Source organism: Oncorhynchus mykiss, chromosome 17 (assembly GCF_013265735.2).
Source record: "Oncorhynchus mykiss isolate Arlee chromosome 17, USDA_OmykA_1.1, whole genome shotgun sequence".
NCBI lineage: Eukaryota > Metazoa > Chordata > Actinopteri > Salmoniformes > Salmonidae > Oncorhynchus > Oncorhynchus mykiss.
The window spans coordinates 92,265,400-92,285,512 of record NC_048581.1 but is presented as its reverse complement, the minus strand read 5'-3'; the positions used below and the strand labels follow the sequence as shown (position 1 = coordinate 92,285,512).

At 42.3% G+C, this 20,113-nt stretch overlaps 1 protein-coding gene across 1 annotated transcript in view; it reads right to left on the bottom strand.

Moving 5' to 3' along the window:
- The window catches only part of LOC110504503 (sodium- and chloride-dependent GABA transporter 1), a 32,147-nt gene extending 29,560 nt beyond the window's left edge, over positions 1 to 2,587 (bottom strand). Inside the window, exons 1-3 of the mRNA XM_036950959.1 lie at positions 2,142 to 2,587; positions 588 to 984; positions 161 to 292 (exon numbers count right to left, since the gene is read on the bottom strand). Of these exons, the coding sequence (XP_036806854.1) occupies positions 161 to 292; positions 588 to 813 (358 nt within the window). The 5' untranslated portion in view covers positions 814 to 984; positions 2,142 to 2,587. The remainder of the gene's footprint in view (positions 1 to 160; positions 293 to 587; positions 985 to 2,141) is intronic.
- Positions 2,588 to 20,113: the final 17,526 nt, after the last annotated feature.

Sequence of the window (20,113 nt, the reverse complement as noted above, 5' to 3'; positions counted from 1 at the left end):
ATTACAACGGGGAGAGGAGGCGTGCACTGAAATTGCAGATATTTGTGTGTGTTTATTGACAACCAGCAAAAATTAGTATTGGATGAGGAGAGCTAATTGTCTTACGGTATATATTGAGATGTATTTCAGTTGAACCTCTAAACGTAGTGTTTTGATTTACCTTTAAACATGGGAGCCAGTTTCCACACCCCAAGCCCTCCAATCGATGTGTACTGACCGAGGGACGTTTCGAGCAGAAACAGGGGCATGCCAGCAAATATGAGCGTCAAAAAGTATGGAATCAAGAAGGCCCCTGAATGGAAGGTGAAAGGTAAGTAAACAACACATATATAGAATGGTGAATAAAAGCGACCATTTGCATTGATATACCGGGAACATTTCAAATCATCCAAAGAAATAAAGAGATGAAGACAATATTTTTTTTGTATCACAATCCTAATATTAATGATAATTACGCTCAGTCTGGAGAGAAAAAGACCATTGTGATAATTAAATGAGGGACCCAGAACACATTTCCTGTTTGAAGGGTTAAGTTTTTAAGCCTCCTGTTTTTGAAAACACGGGAAAAGCGCCGAAATCTTGATTACCTCCTCCGTTCTTCCCACATAGATAAGGAAATCTCCAGACATTTCCGAGTCCAATTGCGTACCCGACGCAAGACAGGAGAAAGTCAAATTTTCCAGTCCAGTTTTCTCTTTCGGGAAGTTCCTTTTTCTGGACTTTTACGACCAAGGTTTTGGGTTTGTCATTAGGCTCCGCATTCACCTCCGTTAAAACGTGTCCATCCGAGGCTTTAGTTCCATTAGTCGCCATGTCTCTCTGATTAGGTGTAGATTTCCTGGCAAGGCTGACAGGCGGTTGGAAGATTTTAACCCCACTGATCCACGTAGAGAGCAGCTTCGCGGTTCGTTACCCAGCCGATGGACCGTTGGATGTGAAGGAGCGGGAGAAGGAGAGGGAACACCGATGAAGTTAAAAGCCAACCTGGAAAAAAAGAGCAAGAGAATGTTACCAAATAGGAAATTAAAATAATGATAGGACCCTAAATATTTACATAATATTGAATTAACACGGGAATTATCCAAATTAAAGTATAGCGCTGAAAATGGGCCGTTTTGAAGAGTTTTCATTGAGTCACTTTGTTGGCGCAGGGGACAAGAGATCACACGAAGACCCTGTGGTGCTTTTTAAACAGCCAGGGCCCGTTGATTCAAAGCGTCGTTACTCTCAATGTCCCCCTTATACAACTTTAAAACAGCACACATTCCGCAGACAGCTCATTTAATACTGTTAAGAGGAGGAGGCGATCCCCGCTGTCCAATTATTCAGCATTTGGATGGTTAATTGCAGCGGAACTCAACCATCAATTTGACACACAAAAAAAGATAAATTACGTTCATTCACACGCTATGGCTTAGCATGTATGCATCCAAATAAGTGTAACGTTATAAATAAAAACTGAATTGCAAAGCATTCATATTAACATAAATCAGCTTGACTGTTAATTATCCGAGGTTAAATACTTTGAATATAATGTATCTTTAATTATTCATAATAAATGTGAGACAAAGGTAAATTGGTCGATTTAAAAAAAAAAATCGTTCCTGTTACAAGTCCAAACGCAATGTGCGTATTGTGGAAACATTGGCTTGGCAACGTCATGCTTTTGGTATTTTTAGGCTTTTATTTGGTTGAATAATTCCGTGCCTCTATATCTGTAGCATAATGGTCGAATATCCCCCGTTTTTCCCATCAGCTAGTTGACATTTATGGAAAGAGATGGAGATGGATATGTGCCCGCCAACAAAAGCGACAAGATTTACGCGTCAGTCACTCTCCTACGCGTCCTTTCACATTTGCTGATTATATTCCATGAATTATGGAACTTCAAAAAACGAATCAAATGTACAATGATGTGATTTATCACTCTCTTTGAAGTTGCATTGATTTAAAAATATATATATATAATTGATTTATCCAATTTAGGCTAATCATCTCGGCTACTCAGTGCGCAACATCTGAAACACCGTTTTTCCCCACCGAGACGCAACTCCGCATCCCCAAATGGGTTCACACTGTCCAATGTTCTGACCATCGCAATGAAGTTTTCCCACACTGTTTAACGTAAATGCTGTACTTACAATTAAACTGCTGTGCCAGCCAGAATTGTGGGACATGGTATAGTATCCGTGCGTTGTGTTCTTTGAAGCTTCTAACCGGGCAGAACAAATCAAATATTTTTAGAGATAGATAAGCAAAACTAAACTATGATCCTGATGGGAAAGGTGAGTTTGCAGGAAAGCAGGAACTAGGTGTGAGTGGTGCTGTCCGTTAGCTTGGTGATGCCTGAAGGAGAGAGAGACAAGCAGAGAAGAGCAGAGCGGGGGGGAACAACACCACGAAAAGGCAGCAGCTTCACCTCGTAACACCGTCTATCTTCAGCAGGCCAGGGTTGTTACGCGGACCACAAATCCCCGTTCTCATCTACATAGCGTCAATGTCATCTGTAAGTCGACCCTCCCCGTGTGTCCAACATTTCCACCACTGAGATCGCTGTGGTTCTGATAAAGTAGCATCTTATAGTCTCATGGTTTTATAGGCATAGTGCTTTTCATCAATTTGTGGATTTTTTTTCTACACGAATTGATTGGGTGACTCACAGACAGTTCGTTAAATGACTTAACATTTTGTTAGCTTTACGCGATTTCTCACATATAGGACAGTTATCATACGCTTAACCGTGTTGATATTCCCAGAAACAAATTAGCTCAAGTCGGGGTCTCAATTTACTGTTGTGAGTTAGAATAGTAGAATTCAGCAAGGTGCAATTTAGAAACCTGGTTGTGCATCCGCAGTTTTTCCTCTGTTTATGTCAGAGAAACCAACCATTCCCAGAGAGTGGCTGATGTGAAGGCAGATGCCAATCATGCTGTGGTTGCTGGCAAACTGTGATAAGAGGAACCAGTCAATACAAGCTAGTCTGAGGGTGGGAGATAAATTGAAAACTGCGCCTATAATCTTTTTAATCCGCTGTCTCATGAAATATAAGACCCCGGTGACAGAGGAAAAAACAGACTTTAAAAGCAGAATTGAACCCCAAAATGTGGAGACAAATGAATATATTGATTAGTAGACGCTATAGTGTCTCACAGGGAGATTGGGCCTCAGTGAGTGTGAGACTTGGGAAAGTGCAGAGACAAAGGAATAAACAACGAAAACAGAAAGATGGCCTCTTGTTGTGTTCCATTCTGATTGGCTCACTCAGCTAGAATGGGGATTGGGTGTTTTATCCACTCTCTATTCTTCAAAGCATGAAGTCCATGCATACCAAATGGTGATTAGATTATTTCATTATAACCCGATCGCCCAAAATCACCTGGTGCCAACGATGTTTCTAATTTCCTAGCCACAGTCACCCAGTCATTTGGATTGTGAGGCCGTATTCAGGTATGTACCACTCTCTCTGACGTATCACAGCTTCTGGTCCGTCATCTTCTGATGGGAACTCATTTCATTGGACTACAGAGCACAGATTTAAAACCAATGTGGAAAGATCTATAATAACAGTGTTATAAACACGACAGCTGTTATAACGTACCACGACAGCTGTTATAACCTACCACGACAGCTGTTATAACATACAAGGAAAGTTGTTATAACCTACCACGACAGCTGTTATAACCTACCACGACAGCTGTTATAAGACACCACGACAGCTGTTATACCATACCACGACAGCTGTTATAACATACAAGGAAAGTTGTTATAACCTACCACGACAGCTGTTATAACCTACCACGACAGCTGTTATAAGACACCACGACAGCTGTTATAAGACACCACGACAGCTGTTATAACATACCACAACAGCTGTTATAACATACAAGGAAAGCTGTTATAACATTCAAAGAAAGCTGTTATAACCTACCACGACAGCTGTTATAACCTACCACAACAGCTGTTATAACCTACCACAACAGCTGTTATAACATACCACGACAGCTGTTATAACCTACTACAACAGCTGTTATAACATACAAGGAAAGCTGTTATAACCTACCATGACAGGTGTTATAACATACCACAACATCTGTTATAACCTACCACGACAGCTGTTATAACCTACCACAACAGCTGTTTTAACCTACCACAACATCTGTTATAACCTACTTCGACAGCTGTTATAACCTACCACGACAGCTGTTATAACCTACCACGACAGCTGTTATTACATACAAGGAACGCTGTTATAACCTACCACGACAGCTGTTATAAGACACTACGACAGCTGTTATAAGACACCACGACAGCTGTTATAACCTACCACAACAGCTATTATAACATACAAGGAACGCTGTTATAACCTACCACGACAGCTGTTATAACATACCACGACAGCTGTTATAACCTACCACGACAGCTGTTATAACATCTGTTTCTCTCTCCCTGCTTCTCTCTCTCTCTACTTCTTTCTCTCTCTCTGCTTCTCTCTCCTTGCTTCTATCTCTCTCTGCTTCTCTCTCTCGCTGCTTCTCTCTCCCTGCTTCTCTCTCTCTGTTTCTCTCTCTCTTTGCGGCTCTCTCTATGCTTCTCTCTCTCTAAGCTTCTCTCTCTCCTTCTCTCTCTCTAAGCTTCTCTCTCTCCTTCTCTCTCTCTCTAAGCTTCTCTATCTCTCTGCTTCTCTTTCTGCTACTCTCTCTCTAAGCTTCTCCCTCTCTGCCTCTCTCTCTGCTTTTCTCTCTCTCTGCTTCTCTCTCTGCTTCTCTCTCTGCTACTCTCTCTCTCTAAGCTTCTCTCTCTCTGCTTCTCTCTCTGCTTCTCTCTCTCTCTGCTTCTCTCTCTAAGCTTCTCTCTCTGCTTCTCTCTCTCTTTGCGGCTCTCTCTCTGCTTCTCTCTCTGCTTCTCTCTCTCTGCTCCTCTCTCTCTCTATAAGCTTCTCTCTCTCTGCTTCTCACTCTCTGCTTCTCTATCTGCTTCTCTCTCTCTCTCTCGCTCTGCTTCTCTCTCTTTCTCTAAGCTTCTCTCGCTTTGCTTCTCTCTCTTTGCTTCTCTCTCTGCTTCTCGCTCTCTGCTTCTCTCTCTGCCTCTCTCTCTCTCTCTCTCTCTGCTTTTCTCTCTATCTCTAAGCATCTCTCTCTTTGCTTCTCTCTCTCTGCTTCTCACTCTGCTTCTCTCTCTGCTTCTCTCTCTCTCTGCTTCTCTCTCTTTCTCTAAGCTTCTCTCTCTTTGCTTCTCTCTCTCTTTGCTTCTCACTCTCTGCTTCTCGCTCTCTGCTTCTCTCTCTGCTTCTCTCTCTCTCTCTCTCTCTCTCTGCTTCTCTCTCTTTCTCTAAGCTTCTCTCTCTTTGCTTCTTTCTCTCTTTGCTTCTCTCTCTCTGCTTCTCTCTCTCTCTCTCTGCTTCTCTCTCTCTGCTTCTCTCCCTGCTTCTCTCTCTCTCTGCTTCTCTCTCTCTCTCTGCTTCTCTCTGTTTATGTCACTGTCTGTCTGTCTGTCTGTCTGTCTGTCTGTCTGTCTGTCTGTCTGTCTGTCTGTCTGTCTGTCTGTCTGTCTGTCTGTCTGTCTGTCTGTCTGTCTGTCTGTCTGTCTGTCTGTCTGTCTGTCCCTCGATCTCTGATGAGAAAGGGGTCTAGGTTGGAGATAATGCTGTCAGTACCTGTGGTGTCGGTTGTTGTAGTGTAGGAAGCCAATAGCTGTGGTTTCTAATCTGCTGCACTATGAAGGCATAAAGGTATAGGCTAAATCCCAAATTACACCCTATTCCCTATATAGTGCACTACTTTACACCAGGGTTGGCACCCTAATCCCTATATAGTGCACTACTTTACACCAGGGCTGGCACCCTATTCCCTATATAGTGCACTACTTTCGACCAGAGCCCTATGCAAGAAATAGGGTGCCATTTGGGACGGCAACAGATGGGAAGCCAATGAGGGGTGAGCTAACCTACTAATGATACAAAATTAAATGTAGCATTTCTAAAACCCCACCTGGTTGTTTATCCCTCTGGGGATGGAGGTTAGCAGAGCAAAGAGAGAGAGACACCACCGCCACATGCCGGCCCACCTGGCCCCCACCTGGCCCCCACCTGGCCCCCACCTGCAGCCAGCCATCGGACGTGTCCCAAACGGCAACCTATTCACATAGGCAGTGCACTGCTTTTGACCCGTAGGGAACTATGTCTGGAATAGCCTGTCATTTGGGATGCGTGTTGTCACAGACTCAAAGTGTTTAGGCGTTGGTGCTGATAGTGCCACTGTGCATTGAACCGTATAATTGCAGTAGGTTGTGATAATCCCATCTCTCTGAGGTCTTTTTTTGGTATTCAGCTATGAGCACCGTTTGTGCAAAAAAAGATCCCACGTCGACACCAGTAGAATCACCAACGAGGTTGTCTGTCATGATAACACAAGCAGATGGAAAATGGCAGAGAGAGAATTTTATTCTAATGATAATTAACATTTAAAATATCTAAAAAGGTAGCAGTTTGCAACAAAAGCAGCTGTGTTTAAAAAACAGATATGATGTATGGAAATGTAACTCAGAAGGAGGGCCTATGAGCTAGCCACACTAATTTGGAGAGCGGTTTGGGACTAATATCCACATTTACCCCATTGATACTCCATAATGTGATATTTATATTTTAAAATGACGGTCTGGATGCAAACGGATTTCAGCAAAGTATTGTGTCATTCATCGTGCAAGACATGATGAGAAATGATGACAGCACTGACATACCAGGCTGTGATTCAGACCAGGCTAGGGCTGTTGTTGACCTGACATAACAGGCTGTGATTCAGACCAGGCTGTGATTCAGACCAGGTTAGGGCTGTGTTGACATGACATAGCAGGCTGTGAATCAGACCAGGCTAGGGCTGTGCTGATGTGACATAACAGGCTGTGATTCAGACAAGGCTAGGGCTGTGTTGATGTGACATAACAGGCTGTGATTCAGACCAGGCTGTGATTCAGACCAGGCTGTGATTAAGACCAGGCTGTGATTCAGACCAGGCTAGGGCTGTGTTGATGTGACATAACAGGCTGTGAATCAGACCAGGCTGTGATTCAGACCAGGCTAGGGCTGTGTTGATGTGACATAACAGGCTGTGATTCAGACCAGGCTGTGATTCAGACCAGGCTGTGATTAAGACCAGGCTGTGATTCAGACCAGGCTAGGGCTGTGTTGATGTGACATAACAGGCTGTGATTCAGACCAGGCTGTGATTCAGACCAGGCTGTGATTAAGACCAGGCTGTGATTCAGACCAGGCTAGGGCTGTGTTGATGTGACATAACAGGCTGTGATTCAGACCAGGCTAGGGCTGAGTTGATGTGACATAACAGGCTGTGATTCAGACCAGGCTGTGATTCAGACCAGGCTGTGATTCAGACCAGGCTGTGATTCAGACCAGGCTGTGATTCAGACCAGGCTGTGATTCAGACCAGGCTAGGGCTGTGTTGACCTGACATAACAGGCTGTGATTCAGACCAGGCTGTGATTCAGTCCAGGCTAGGGCTGTGTTGACCTGACATTACAGGCTGTGATTCAGACCAGGCTAGGGCTGTGTTGATGTGACATAACAGGCTGTGATTCAGACCAGGCTAGGGCTGTGTTGATGTGACATTACAGGCTGTGATTCAGACCAGGCTAGGGCTGTGTTGATGTGACATAACAGGCTGTGATTCAGACCAGGCTAGGGCTGTGTTGACCTGACATAACAGGCTGTGATTCAGACCAGGCTGTGATTCAGACCAGGCTGTGATTCAGACCAGGCTGTGATTCAGACCAGGCTGTGATTCAGACCAGGCTAGGGCTGTGTTGACATGACATAACAGGCTGTCCTAAACGTCATCCTGTAGTTGCGGTTCAACGTCTAGCTTTGACTTACCTTTTGTTGAGTTGTCAACTAACGTGAATTCAACGTGAAATCAACAAAAGATTTCACAAAGTAATTGGATTTAGGTTAATAAAAGCTGGGCGAAAAGAAGACAAAATGCTTTTTGTAAATCCAATTAGTTTTCCAGGTTGATTCAACATCATCACGTCGAAACAACGTTGATTCGACAGGTTTTAGCCCAGTGGGATCCATTAGGGACACATGCACTAGGTCTGGAGCAGCAGAGTGCAGGAAGTGCTCTCATTACTTCACTGCAGTAGGACCATGGCTTTAACAAAGAGTTAGTCATTACTTCACTGCAGTAGGACCATGGCTTTAACAAAGGGTTAGTCCTTACTTCACTGCAGTAGGACCATGGCTTTAACAAAGAGTTAGTCATTACTTCACTGCAGTAGGACCATGGCTTTAACAAAGAGTTAGTCATTACTTCACCGCAGTAGGACCATGGCTTTAACAAAGAGTTAGTCATTACTTCACTGCAGTAGGACCATGGCTTTAACAAAGAATTAGTCATTACTTCACCACAGTAGGACCATGGCTTTAACAAAGAGTTAGTCATTACTTCACTGCAGTAGGACCATGGCTTTAACAAAGAGTTAGTCATTACTTCACTGCAGTAGGACCATGGCTTTAACAAAGAGTTAGTCATTACTTCACTGCAGTAGGACCATGGCTTTAACAAAGAGTTAGTCATTACTTCACTGCAGTAGGACCATGGCTTTAACAAAGAGTTAGTCATTACTTCACTGCAGTAGGACCATGGCTTTAACAAAGAGTTAGTCATTACTTCACTGCAGTAGGACCATGGCTTTAACAAAGAGTTAGTCATTACTTCACTGAAGTAGGACCATGGCTTTAACAAAGGGTTAGTCATTACTTCACTGCAGTAGGACCATGGCTTTAACAAAGAGTTAGTCATTACTTCACTGCAGTAGGACCATGGCTTTAACAAAGAGTTAGTCATTACTTCACTGCAGTAGAACCATGGCTTTAACAAAGAGTTAGTCCTTACTTCACTGCAGTAGGACCATGGCTTTAACAAAGAGTTAGTCATTACTTCACTGCAGTAGGACCATGGCTTTAACAAAGGGTTAGTCACTACTTCACTGCAGTAGGACCATGGCTTTAACAAAGAGTTAGTCATTACTTCACTGCAGTAGGACCATGGCTTTAACAAAGAGTTAGTCATTACTTCACTGCAGTAGGACCATGGCTTTAACAAAGGGTTAGTCATTACTTCACTGCAGTAGGACCATGGCTTTAACAAAGAGTTAGTCATTACTTCACTGCATTAGGACCATGGCTTTAACAAAGAATTAGTCATCACTTCACTGCAGTAGGACCATGGCTTTAACAAAGAGTTAGTCATTACTTCACTGCAGTAGGACCATGGCTTTAACAAAGAGTTAGTCATCACTTCACTGCAGTAGGACCATGGCTTTAACAAAGAGTTAGTCATTACTTCACTGCAGTAGGACCATGGCTTTAACAAAGGGTTAGTCATTACTTCACTGCAGTAGGACCATGGCTTTAACAAAGAGTTAGTCATTACTTCACTGCAGTAGGACCATGGCTTTAAGAAAGGGTTAGTCCTTACTTCACTGCAGTAGGACCATGGCTTTAACAAAGAGTTAGTCCTTACTTCACTGCAGTAGGACCATGGCTTTAACAAAGGGTTAGTCATTACTTCACTGCAGTAGGACCATGGCTTTAACAAAGAGTTAGTCATTACTTCACTGCAGTAGGACCATGGCTTTAACAAAGGGTTAGTCATTACTTCACTGCAGTAGGACCATGGCTTTAACAAAGAGTTAGTCATTACTTCACTGCATTAGGACCATGGCTTTAACAAAGAGTTAGTCATTACTTCACTGCAGTAGGACCATGGCTTTAACAAAGGGTTAGTCATTACTTCACTGCAGTAGGACCATGGCTTTAACAAAGGGTTAGTCCTTACTTCACTGCAGTAGGACCATGGCTTTAACAAAGAGTTAGTCATTACTTGACTGCAGTAGGACCATGGCTTTAACAAAGGGTTAGTCATTACTTCACTGCAGTAGGACCATGGCTTTAACAAAGAGTTAGTCATTACTTCACTGCAGTAGGACCATGGCTTTAACAAAGAGTTAGTCCTTACTTCACTGCATTAGGACCATGGCTTTAACAAAGGGTTAGTCATTACTTCACTGCAGTAGAACCATGGCTTTAACAAAGAGTTAGTCATTACTTCACTGCAGTAGGACCATGGCTTTAACAAAGGGTTAGTCATTACTTCACTGCAGTAGGACCATGGCTTTAACAAAGGGTTAGTCATTACTTCACTGCAGTAGGACCATGGCTTTAACAAAGAGTTAGTCATTACTTCACTGCAGTAGGACCATGGCTTTAACAAAGAGTTAGTCATTACTTCACTGCAGTAGGACCATGGCTTTAACAAAGAGTTAGTCATTACTTCACTGCAGTAGAACCATGGCTTTAACAAAGAGTTAGTCCTTACTTCACTGCAGTAGGACCATGGCTTTAACAAAGAGTTAGTCATTACTTCACTGCAGTAGGACCATGGCTTTAACAAAGGGTTAGTCACTACTTCACTGCAGTAGGACCATGGCTTTAACAAAGAGTTAGTCATTACTTCACTGCAGTAGGACCATGGCTTTAACAAAGAGTTAGTCATTACTTCACTGCAGTAGGACCATGGCTTTAACAAAGGGTTAGTCATTACTTCACTGCAGTAGGACCATGGCTTTAACAAAGAGTTAGTCATTACTTCACTGCATTAGGACCATGGCTTTAACAAAGAATTAGTCATCACTTCACTGCAGTAGGACCATGGCTTTAACAAAGAGTTAGTCATTACTTCACTGCAGTAGGACCATGGCTTTAACAAAGAGTTAGTCATCACTTCACTGCAGTAGGACCATGGCTTTAACAAAGAGTTAGTCATTACTTCACTGCAGTAGGACCATGGCTTTAACAAAGGGTTAGTCATTACTTCACTGCAGTAGGACCATGGCTTTAACAAAGAGTTAGTCATTACTTCACTGCAGTAGGACCATGGCTTTAAGAAAGGGTTAGTCCTTACTTCACTGCAGTAGGACCATGGCTTTAACAAAGAGTTAGTCCTTACTTCACTGCAGTAGGACCATGGCTTTAACAAAGGGTTAGTCATTACTTCACTGCAGTAGGACCATGGCTTTAACAAAGAGTTAGTCATTACTTCACTGCAGTAGGACCATGGCTTTAACAAAGGGTTAGTCATTACTTCACTGCAGTAGGACCATGGCTTTAACAAAGAGTTAGTCATTACTTCACTGCATTAGGACCATGGCTTTAACAAAGAGTTAGTCATTACTTCACTGCAGTAGGACCATGGCTTTAACAAAGGGTTAGTCATTACTTCACTGCAGTAGGACCATGGCTTTAACAAAGGGTTAGTCCTTACTTCACTGCAGTAGGACCATGGCTTTAACAAAGAGTTAGTCATTACTTGACTGCAGTAGGACCATGGCTTTAACAAAGGGTTAGTCATTACTTCACTGCAGTAGGACCATGGCTTTAACAAAGAGTTAGTCATTACTTCACTGCAGTAGGACCATGGCTTTAACAAAGAGTTAGTCCTTACTTCACTGCATTAGGACCATGGCTTTAACAAAGGGTTAGTCCTTACTTCACTGCAGTAGAACCATGGCTTTAACAAAGAGTTAGTCATTACTTCACTGCAGTAGGACCATGGCTTTAACAAAGGGTTAGTCATTACTTCACTGCAGTAGGACCATGGCTTTAACAAAGGGTTAGTCATTACTTCACTGCAGTAGGACCATGGCTTTAACAAAGAGTTAGTCATTACTTCACTGCAGTAGGACCATGGCTTTAACAAAGAGTTAGTCATTACTTCACTGCAGTAGGACCATGGCTTTAACAAAGAGTTAGTCATTACTTCACTGCAGTAGGACCATGGCTTTAACAAAGAGTTAGTCATTACTTCACTGCAGTAGGACCATGGCTTTAACAAAGAGTTAGTCATTACTTCACTGCAGTAGGACCATGGCTTTAACAAAGAGTTAGTCATTACTTCACTGCAGTAGGACCATGGCTTTAACAAAGAGTTAGTCATTACTTCACTGCAGTAGGACCATGGCTTTAACAAAGAGTTAGTCCTTACTTCACTGCAGTAGGACCATGGCTTTAACAAAGAGTTAGTCATTACTTCACCGCAGTAGGACCATGGCTTTAACAAAGAGTTAGTCATTACTTCACTGCAGTAGGACCATGGCTTTAACAAAGGGTTAGTCATTACTTCACTGCAGTAGGACCATGGCTTTAACAAAGGGTTAGTCCTTACTTCACTGCAGTAGGACCATGGCTTTAACAAAGAGTTAGTCATTACTTGACTGCAGTAGGACCATGGCTTTAACAAAGGGTTAGTCATTACTTCACTGCAGTAGGACCATGGCTTTAACAAAGAGTTAGTCATTACTTCACTGCAGTAGGACCATGGCTTTAACAAAGAGTTAGTCATTACTTCACTGCAGTAGGACCATGGCTTTAACAAAGGGTTAGTCCTTACTTCACTGCAGTAGAACCATGGCTTTAACAAAGAGTTAGTCATTACTTCACTGCAGTAGGACCATGGCTTTAACAAAGGGTTAGTCCTTACTTCACTGCAGTAGGACCATGGCTTTAACAAAGAGTTAGTCATTACTTGACTGCAGTAGGACCATGGCTTTAACAAAGGGTTAGTCATTACTTCACTGCAGTAGGACCATGGCTTTAACAAAGAGTTAGTCATTACTTCACTGCAGTAGGACCATGGCTTTAACAAAGAGTTAGTCATTACTTCACTGCAGTAGGACCATGGCTTTAACAAAGAGTTAGTCATTACTTCACTGCAGTAGGACCATGGCTTTAACAAAGAGTTAGTCATTACTTCACTGCAGTAGGACCATGGCTTTAACAAAGAGTTAGTCATTACTTCACTGCAGTAGAACCATGGCTTTAACAAAGAGTTAGTCCTTACTTCACTGCAGTAGGACCATGGCTTTAACAAAGAGTTAGTCATTACTTCACCGCAGTAGGACCATGGCTTTAACAAAGAGTTAGTCATTACTTCACTGCAGTAGGACCATGGCTTTAACAAAGGGTTAGTCATTACTTCACTGCAGTAGGACCATGGCTTTAACAAAGGGTTAGTCCTTACTTCACTGCAGTAGGACCATGGCTTTAACAAAGAGTTAGTCATTACTTGACTGCAGTAGGACCATGGCTTTAACAAAGGGTTAGTCATTACTTCACTGCAGTAGGACCATGGCTTTAACAAAGAGTTAGTCATTACTTCACTGCAGTAGGACCATGGCTTTAACAAAGAGTTAGTCATTACTTCACTGCAGTAGGACCATGGCTTTAACAAAGGGTTAGTCCTTACTTCACTGCAGTAGAACCATGGCTTTAACAAAGAGTTAGTCATTACTTCACTGCAGTAGGACCATGGCTTTAACAAAGGGTTAGTCATTACTTCACTGCAGTAGGACCATGGCTTTAACAAAGGGTTAGTCATTACTTCACTGCAGTAGGACCATCAATCAATCAAATGTATTTTATATAGCCCTTCGTACATCAGCTGATATCTCAAAGTGCTGTACAGAAACCCAGCCTAAAACCCCAAACAGCAAGCAATGCAGGTGAAGAAGCACGGTGGCTAGGAAAAACTCCCTAGAAAGGCCAAAACCTAGGAAGAAACCTAGAGAGGAACCAGGCTATGTGGGGTGGCCAGTCCTCTTCTGGCTGTGCCGGGTGGAGATTATAACAAAACATGGTCAAGATGTTCAAATGTTCATAAATGACCAGCATGGTCGAATAATAATAAGGCAGAATAGTTGAAACTGGAGCAGCAGCACAGTCAGGTGGACTGGGGACAGCAAAGAGTCATCATGTCAGGTATTCCTGGGTCATGGTCCTAGGGCTCAGGTCCTCCGAGAGAGAGAAAGAAAGAGAGAATTAGAGAGAGCATATGTGGGATGGCCAGTCCTCTTCTGGCTGTGCCGGGTGGAGATTATAACAGAACATGGCCAAGATGTTCAAATGTTCATAAATGATCAGCATGGTTGAATAATAATAAGGCAGAACAGTTGAAACTGGAGCAGCAGCACAGCCAGGTGGACTGGGGACAGCAAGGAGTCATCATGTCAGGTAGTCCTGGGGCATGGTCCTAGGGCTCAGGTCCTCCGAGAGAGAGAAAGAGAGAAGGAGAGAATTAGAGAACGCACACTTAGATTCACACAGGACACCGAATAGGACAGGAGAAGTACTCCAGATATAACAAACTGACCCTAGCCCCCCGACACATAAACTACTGCAGCATAAATACTGGAGGCTGAGACAGGAGGGGTCAGGAGACACTGTGGCCCACTCCGAGGACCATGGCTTTAACAAAGAGTTAGTCATTACTTCACTGCAGTAGGACCATGGCTTTAACAAAGAGTTAGTCATTACTTCACTGCAGTAGGACCATGGCTTTAACAAAGAGTTAGTCATTACTTCACTGCAGTAGGACCATGGCTTTAACAAAGAGTTAGTCATTACTTCACTGCAGTAGGACCATGGCTTTAACAAAGAGTTAGTCATTACTTCACTGCAGTAGGACCATGGCTTTAACAAAGAGTTAGTCATTACTTCACTGCAGTAGGACCATGGCTTTAACAAAGAGTTAGTCATTACTTCACTGCAGTAGGACCATGGCTTTAACAAAGAGTTAGTCCTTACTTCACTGCAGTAGGACCATGGCTTTAACAAATAGTTAGTCATTACTTCACCGCAGTAGGACCATGGCTTTAACAAAGAGTTAGTCATTACTTCACTGCAGTAGGACCATGGCTTTAACAAAGGGTTAGTCATTACTTCACTGCAGTAGGACCATGGCTTTAACAAAGGGTTAGTCATTACTTCACTGCAGTAGGACCATCAATCAATCAAATGTATTTTATATAGCCCTTCGTACATCAGCTGATATCTCAAAGTGCTGTACAGAAACCCAGCCTAAAACCCCAAACAGCAAGCAATGCAGGTGAAGAAGCACGGTGGCTAGGAAAAACTCCCTAGAAAGGCCAAAACCTAGGAAGAAACCTAGAGAGGAACCAGGCTATGTGGGGTGGCCAGTCCTCTTCTGGCTGTGCCGGGTGGAGATTATAACAAAACATGGTCAAGATGTTCAAATGTTCATAAATGACCAGCATGGTCGAATAATAATAAGGCAGAATAGTTGAAACTGGAGCAGCAGCACAGTCAGGTGGACTGGGGACAGCAAAGAGTCATCATGTCAGGTATTCCTGGGTCATGGTCCTAGGGCTCAGGTCCTCCGAGAGAGAGAAAGAAAGAGAGAATTAGAGAGAGCATATGTGGGATGGCCAGTCCTCTTCTGGCTGTGCCGGGTGGAGATTATAACAGAACATGGCCAAGATGTTCAAATGTTCATAAATGATCAGCATGGTTGAATAATAATAAGGCAGAACAGTTGAAACTGGAGCAGCAGCACAGCCAGGTGGACTGGGGACAGCAAGGAGTCATCATGTCAGGTAGTCCTGGGGCATGGTCCTAGGGCTCAGGTCCTCCGAGAGAGAGAAAGAGAGAAGGAGAGAATTAGAGAACGCACACTTAGATTCACACAGGACACCGAATAGGACAGGAGAAGTACTCCAGATATAACAAACTGACCCTAGCCCCCCGACACATAAACTACTGCAGCATAAATACTGGAGGCTGAGACAGGAGGGGTCAGGAGACACTGTGGCCCACTCCGAGGACCATGGCTTTAACAAAGAGTTAGTCATTACTTCACTGCAGTAGGACCATGGCTTTAACAAAGAGTTAGTCATTACTTCACTGCAGTAGGACCATGGCTTTAACAAAGAGTTAGTCATTACTTCACTGCAGTAGGACCATGGCTTTAACAAAGAGTTAGTCATTACTTCACTGCAGTAGGACCATGGCTTTAACAAAGAGTTAGTCATTACTTCACTGCAGTAGGACCATGGCTTTAACAAAGAGTTAGTCATTACTTCACTGCAGTAGGACCATGGCTTTAAAAAAGAGTTAGTCATTACTTCACTGCAGTAGGACCATGGCTTTAACAAAGAGTTAGTCCTTACTTCACTGCAGTAGGACCATGGCTTTAACAAAGAGTTAGTCATTACTTCACCGCAGTAGGACCATGGCTTTAACAAAGAGTTAGTCATTACTTCACCGCAGTAGGACCATGGCTTTAACAAAGAGTTAGTCATTACTTCACTGCAGTAGGACCATGGCTTTAACAAAGAGTTAGTCATTACTTCACCGCAGTAGGACCATGGCTTTAACAAAGGGTTAGTCCTTTTATCCACTCGTTTTATACAGACATTTCACAGAGATGTCTATGGCGTGCAACTTTCTCTGTCGCCGCCCCGCTCGGACAGAGAAAATAACTCATTATTCATCACATTCCCAAATCAAAGTGTGTTTTGTGTATTCTCTCATTCACTTTATTCTTACTCTGATAAAGTGTATTTCCCCTTTAATAATCCCATTGGTTCGGGTTAAGATGACATGCTGTGGGAGAATGGGAGAGGTAACCAGTCCTTCACCCAGCCTTTGCACAGTTCAACTCCCTCCACAACACCATGGAGCAATTCTTCATTCTTGCAGTTGGTCATGTAGGAAACAGTTGGCCAGGCAGGCAGGAGTTGGTCATGTAGGAAACAGTTGGTCAGGCAGGCAGGAGTTGGTCATGTAGGAAACAGTTGGCCAGGCAGGCAGGAGTTGGTCATGTAGGAAACAGTTGGTCAGGCAGGCAGGAGTTGGTCATGTAGGAAACAGTTGGTCAGGCAGGCAGGAGTTGGTCATGTAGGAAACAGTTGGTCAGGCAGGCAGCAGTTATTAAGGTAGGCAGCAGTTGGTCAGGTAGTCATACGGTAGCTGTTGGCCAGGTAGGCAGAAGTTGGTCAGGTAGTCATACGGTAGCTGTTGGCCAGGTAGGCAGAAGTTGGTCAGGTAGGTAGCAGTTGGTAATGTAGGTAACAGTTGGTCAAGTAGTCACCAGGTAGCTGTTGGTCAGGTAGGAGGAGGTTGTTCAAGTAGAAGGCAGTTGGTCAAGTAGGAGGCAGTTGGTCAGGTAGGAAGCAGTCGGTCAGCTAGGAGGCAGTGTACAGGAAGTACCAGATCAATGTGGAGCTATATACACGAAGAACCAGTACCAGATCAATGTGGAGCTATATACAGGGAGATCCAGTACCAGATCAATGTGGAGCTATATACAGGGAGTTCCAGTACCAGATCAGGAATGAGGTATTTGAGGTAAATACATTGCATTCGAAAAGTATTCAGTCCCTTTCACGCTTTCCACATTTTGTTATTTTACAGCCTTATTCTAAAATGGATACAAAAATATATTTTCCCTCATTAATCTACACACAATGCCCCATAATGATAAAGTGAAAAAAGATTTGTAGAATTTAAAAAACAATTTACAAAAAAAAAGTATAATCTGAAATGCTTTATTTACTGTACATCAATCAGTATTCAGACCCTTTGTTATGAGACTCGAAATTGAACTCTGGTGTGGGAAATTTAATGAATTGGACATGATTTTGAAAGGCACACACCTGTCTATATAAGGTCACACAGTTGACAGTGCAGGTAAAATACCAAGTCATTTAAGTCGAAGAAATTATCTGTAGAGCTCCGAGACAGGATTGTGTCGAGGCACAGATCTGGGGATGGGTACCAAAAAATGTCTGCAGCATTGATGGTCCCCAAAATCACAGTGGCCTCCATCATTCTTAAATGTAAGAAGTCTGGAACCACCGAGACTCTACCTAGAGTTGGCCGCCCCGGCCAAACTGAGCAATCGGGGGGGGGGGGGGGGGGGGGGGGGGCCTTGGTCAGGGTGGTGAGCAGCAACCTAATGGTCACTCTGACAGAGCTCCAGAGTTTCTCTGTGGAGATGGGAGAACCTTCCAGAAGGACAACCATCTCTGCAGCACTCCACCAATCAGGTCTTTATGGTAGAGTGACCAGACGGAAGCCACTCCTCAGTAAAAGGCACATGACAGCCCACTTGGAGTTTGCCAAAAGGCACCTAAAGACTCTCAGACCATGAGAAACAAGATTCTCTGCTCTGATGAAACCAAGATTAAACTCTTTGGCCTGAGTGACAAGTTTCACGTCTGGAGGAAACCTGGCACCATCCCTATGGTGAAACATGGTGGTGGCAGCATCATGCTGTGGAAGAGGATCTGCAGAAAACAATGGGAGAAACTCCCCAAATACAGGTGTGCCAAGCTTGTAGCGTCATACCCAAAAAGACTCAAGGCTGTACTCGCTGCCAAATGTGCTTCAACAAAGTACTGAGTAAAGGGCCTGAATACTTATGTAAATGTAAAATTGCTGTCTTTTATTTGTAATAAATGTGCAAAAATATCTAAAAAACTGTTTTCGCCTTGTCGTTATGGGGTATTGTGATGTCGTTATGGGGTATTGTGATGTCGTTATGGGGTATTGTGATGTCATTATGGGGTATTGTGATGTCATTATGGGGTTATTGTGTGTAGATTGATGAGCGAAAGGAACTATTTAATCCAATTTTAGAATAAGGCTGTAACGTAACAAAATGTGGAAAAAATCAAGGGGTCTGAATACTTTCCGAATGCACTGTATATACATGAAGGCAGGGTAAAGTGGCTAGACATGAGTACAGATAATGATGAGAGCAAAATAAAGTGGCAGCAAATGATGAGTGCAAAAGTGTGTGTGTAATGTGCAAGTATATTTTTGTGGGGGTTTTGTGTGTGAGTGTCAACGTAATGTGTGTGAGTGTGTATATAGTGTGTATATAGTGTGTATATAAAGTGTAGTGAGTGTGTATATAGTGTGCATATATAGTGTAGTGAGTGTGTATATAGTGTGTATATACAGTCTGGTGAATGTGTATATATAGTCTAGTGAGTGTGTATATAGTGTGTATACAGTGTGTATATATAGTGTAGTGAGTGTGTATATAGTGTGTATATATAGTGTAGTGAGTGTGTAAATAGTGTGTATAAATAGTCTAGTGAGTGTGTATATAGTGTGTATATATAGTCTAGTGAGTGTGAAAATAGTGTGTATATTTAGTCTAGTGAGTGTGTATATATAGTCTAATGAGTGTGTATATAGTGTGTATATATAGTCTAGTGAGTGTGTATATAGTGTGTATATATAGTCTAGTGAGTGTGTATATAGTGTGTATATATAGTCTAGTGAGTGTGTATATAGTGTGTATACATAGTCAAGTGAATGTGTATATATAGTCTAGTGAGTGTGTATATAGTGTGTATATAGTGTGTATGTATAGTCTAGTGTGTGTATATAGTGTGTATATATAGTGTAGTGAGTGTGTAAATAGTGTGTATAAATAGTCTAGTGAGTGTGTATATAGTGTGTATATATAGTCTAATGAGTGTGTATATAGTGTGTATATATAGTCTAGTGAGTGTGTATATAGTGTGTATATATAGTCTAATGAGTGTGTATATAGTGTGTATATATAGTCTAGTGAGTGTGTATATAGTGTGTATATATAGTCTAGTGAGTGTGTAAATAGTGTGTATATATAGTCTAGTGAGTGTGTATATAGTGTGTATATATAGTCTAGTGAGTGTGTATATAGTGTGTATATATAGTCTAGTGAGTGTGTATATAGTGTGTATATATAGTCTAGTGAGTGTGTATATAGTGTGTATATATAGTCTAGTGAGTGTGTATATAGTGTGTATATATAGTCTAGTGAGTGTGTAAATAGTGTATATATATAGTCTAGTGAGTGTGTAAATAGTGTATATATAGTCTAGTGAGTGTGTATATAGTGTGTATATATAGTCTAGTGAGTGTGTAAATAGTGTGTATATATAGTCTAGTGAGTGTGTAAATAGTGTGTATATATAGTCTAGTGAGTGTGTATATAGTGTGTATATATAGTCTAGTGAGTGTGTAAATAGTGTATATAGTCTAGTGAGTGTGTATATAGTGTGTATATAGTGTGTATATATAGTCTAGTGAGTGTGTATATAGTGTGTATATAGTGTGTATATATAGTCTAGTGAGTGTGTATATAGTGTGTATATATAGTCTAGTGAGTGTGTATATAGTGTGTATATAGTCTAGTCAGTGTGTATATATAGTCTAGTGAGTGTGTATATAGTGTGTATATATAGT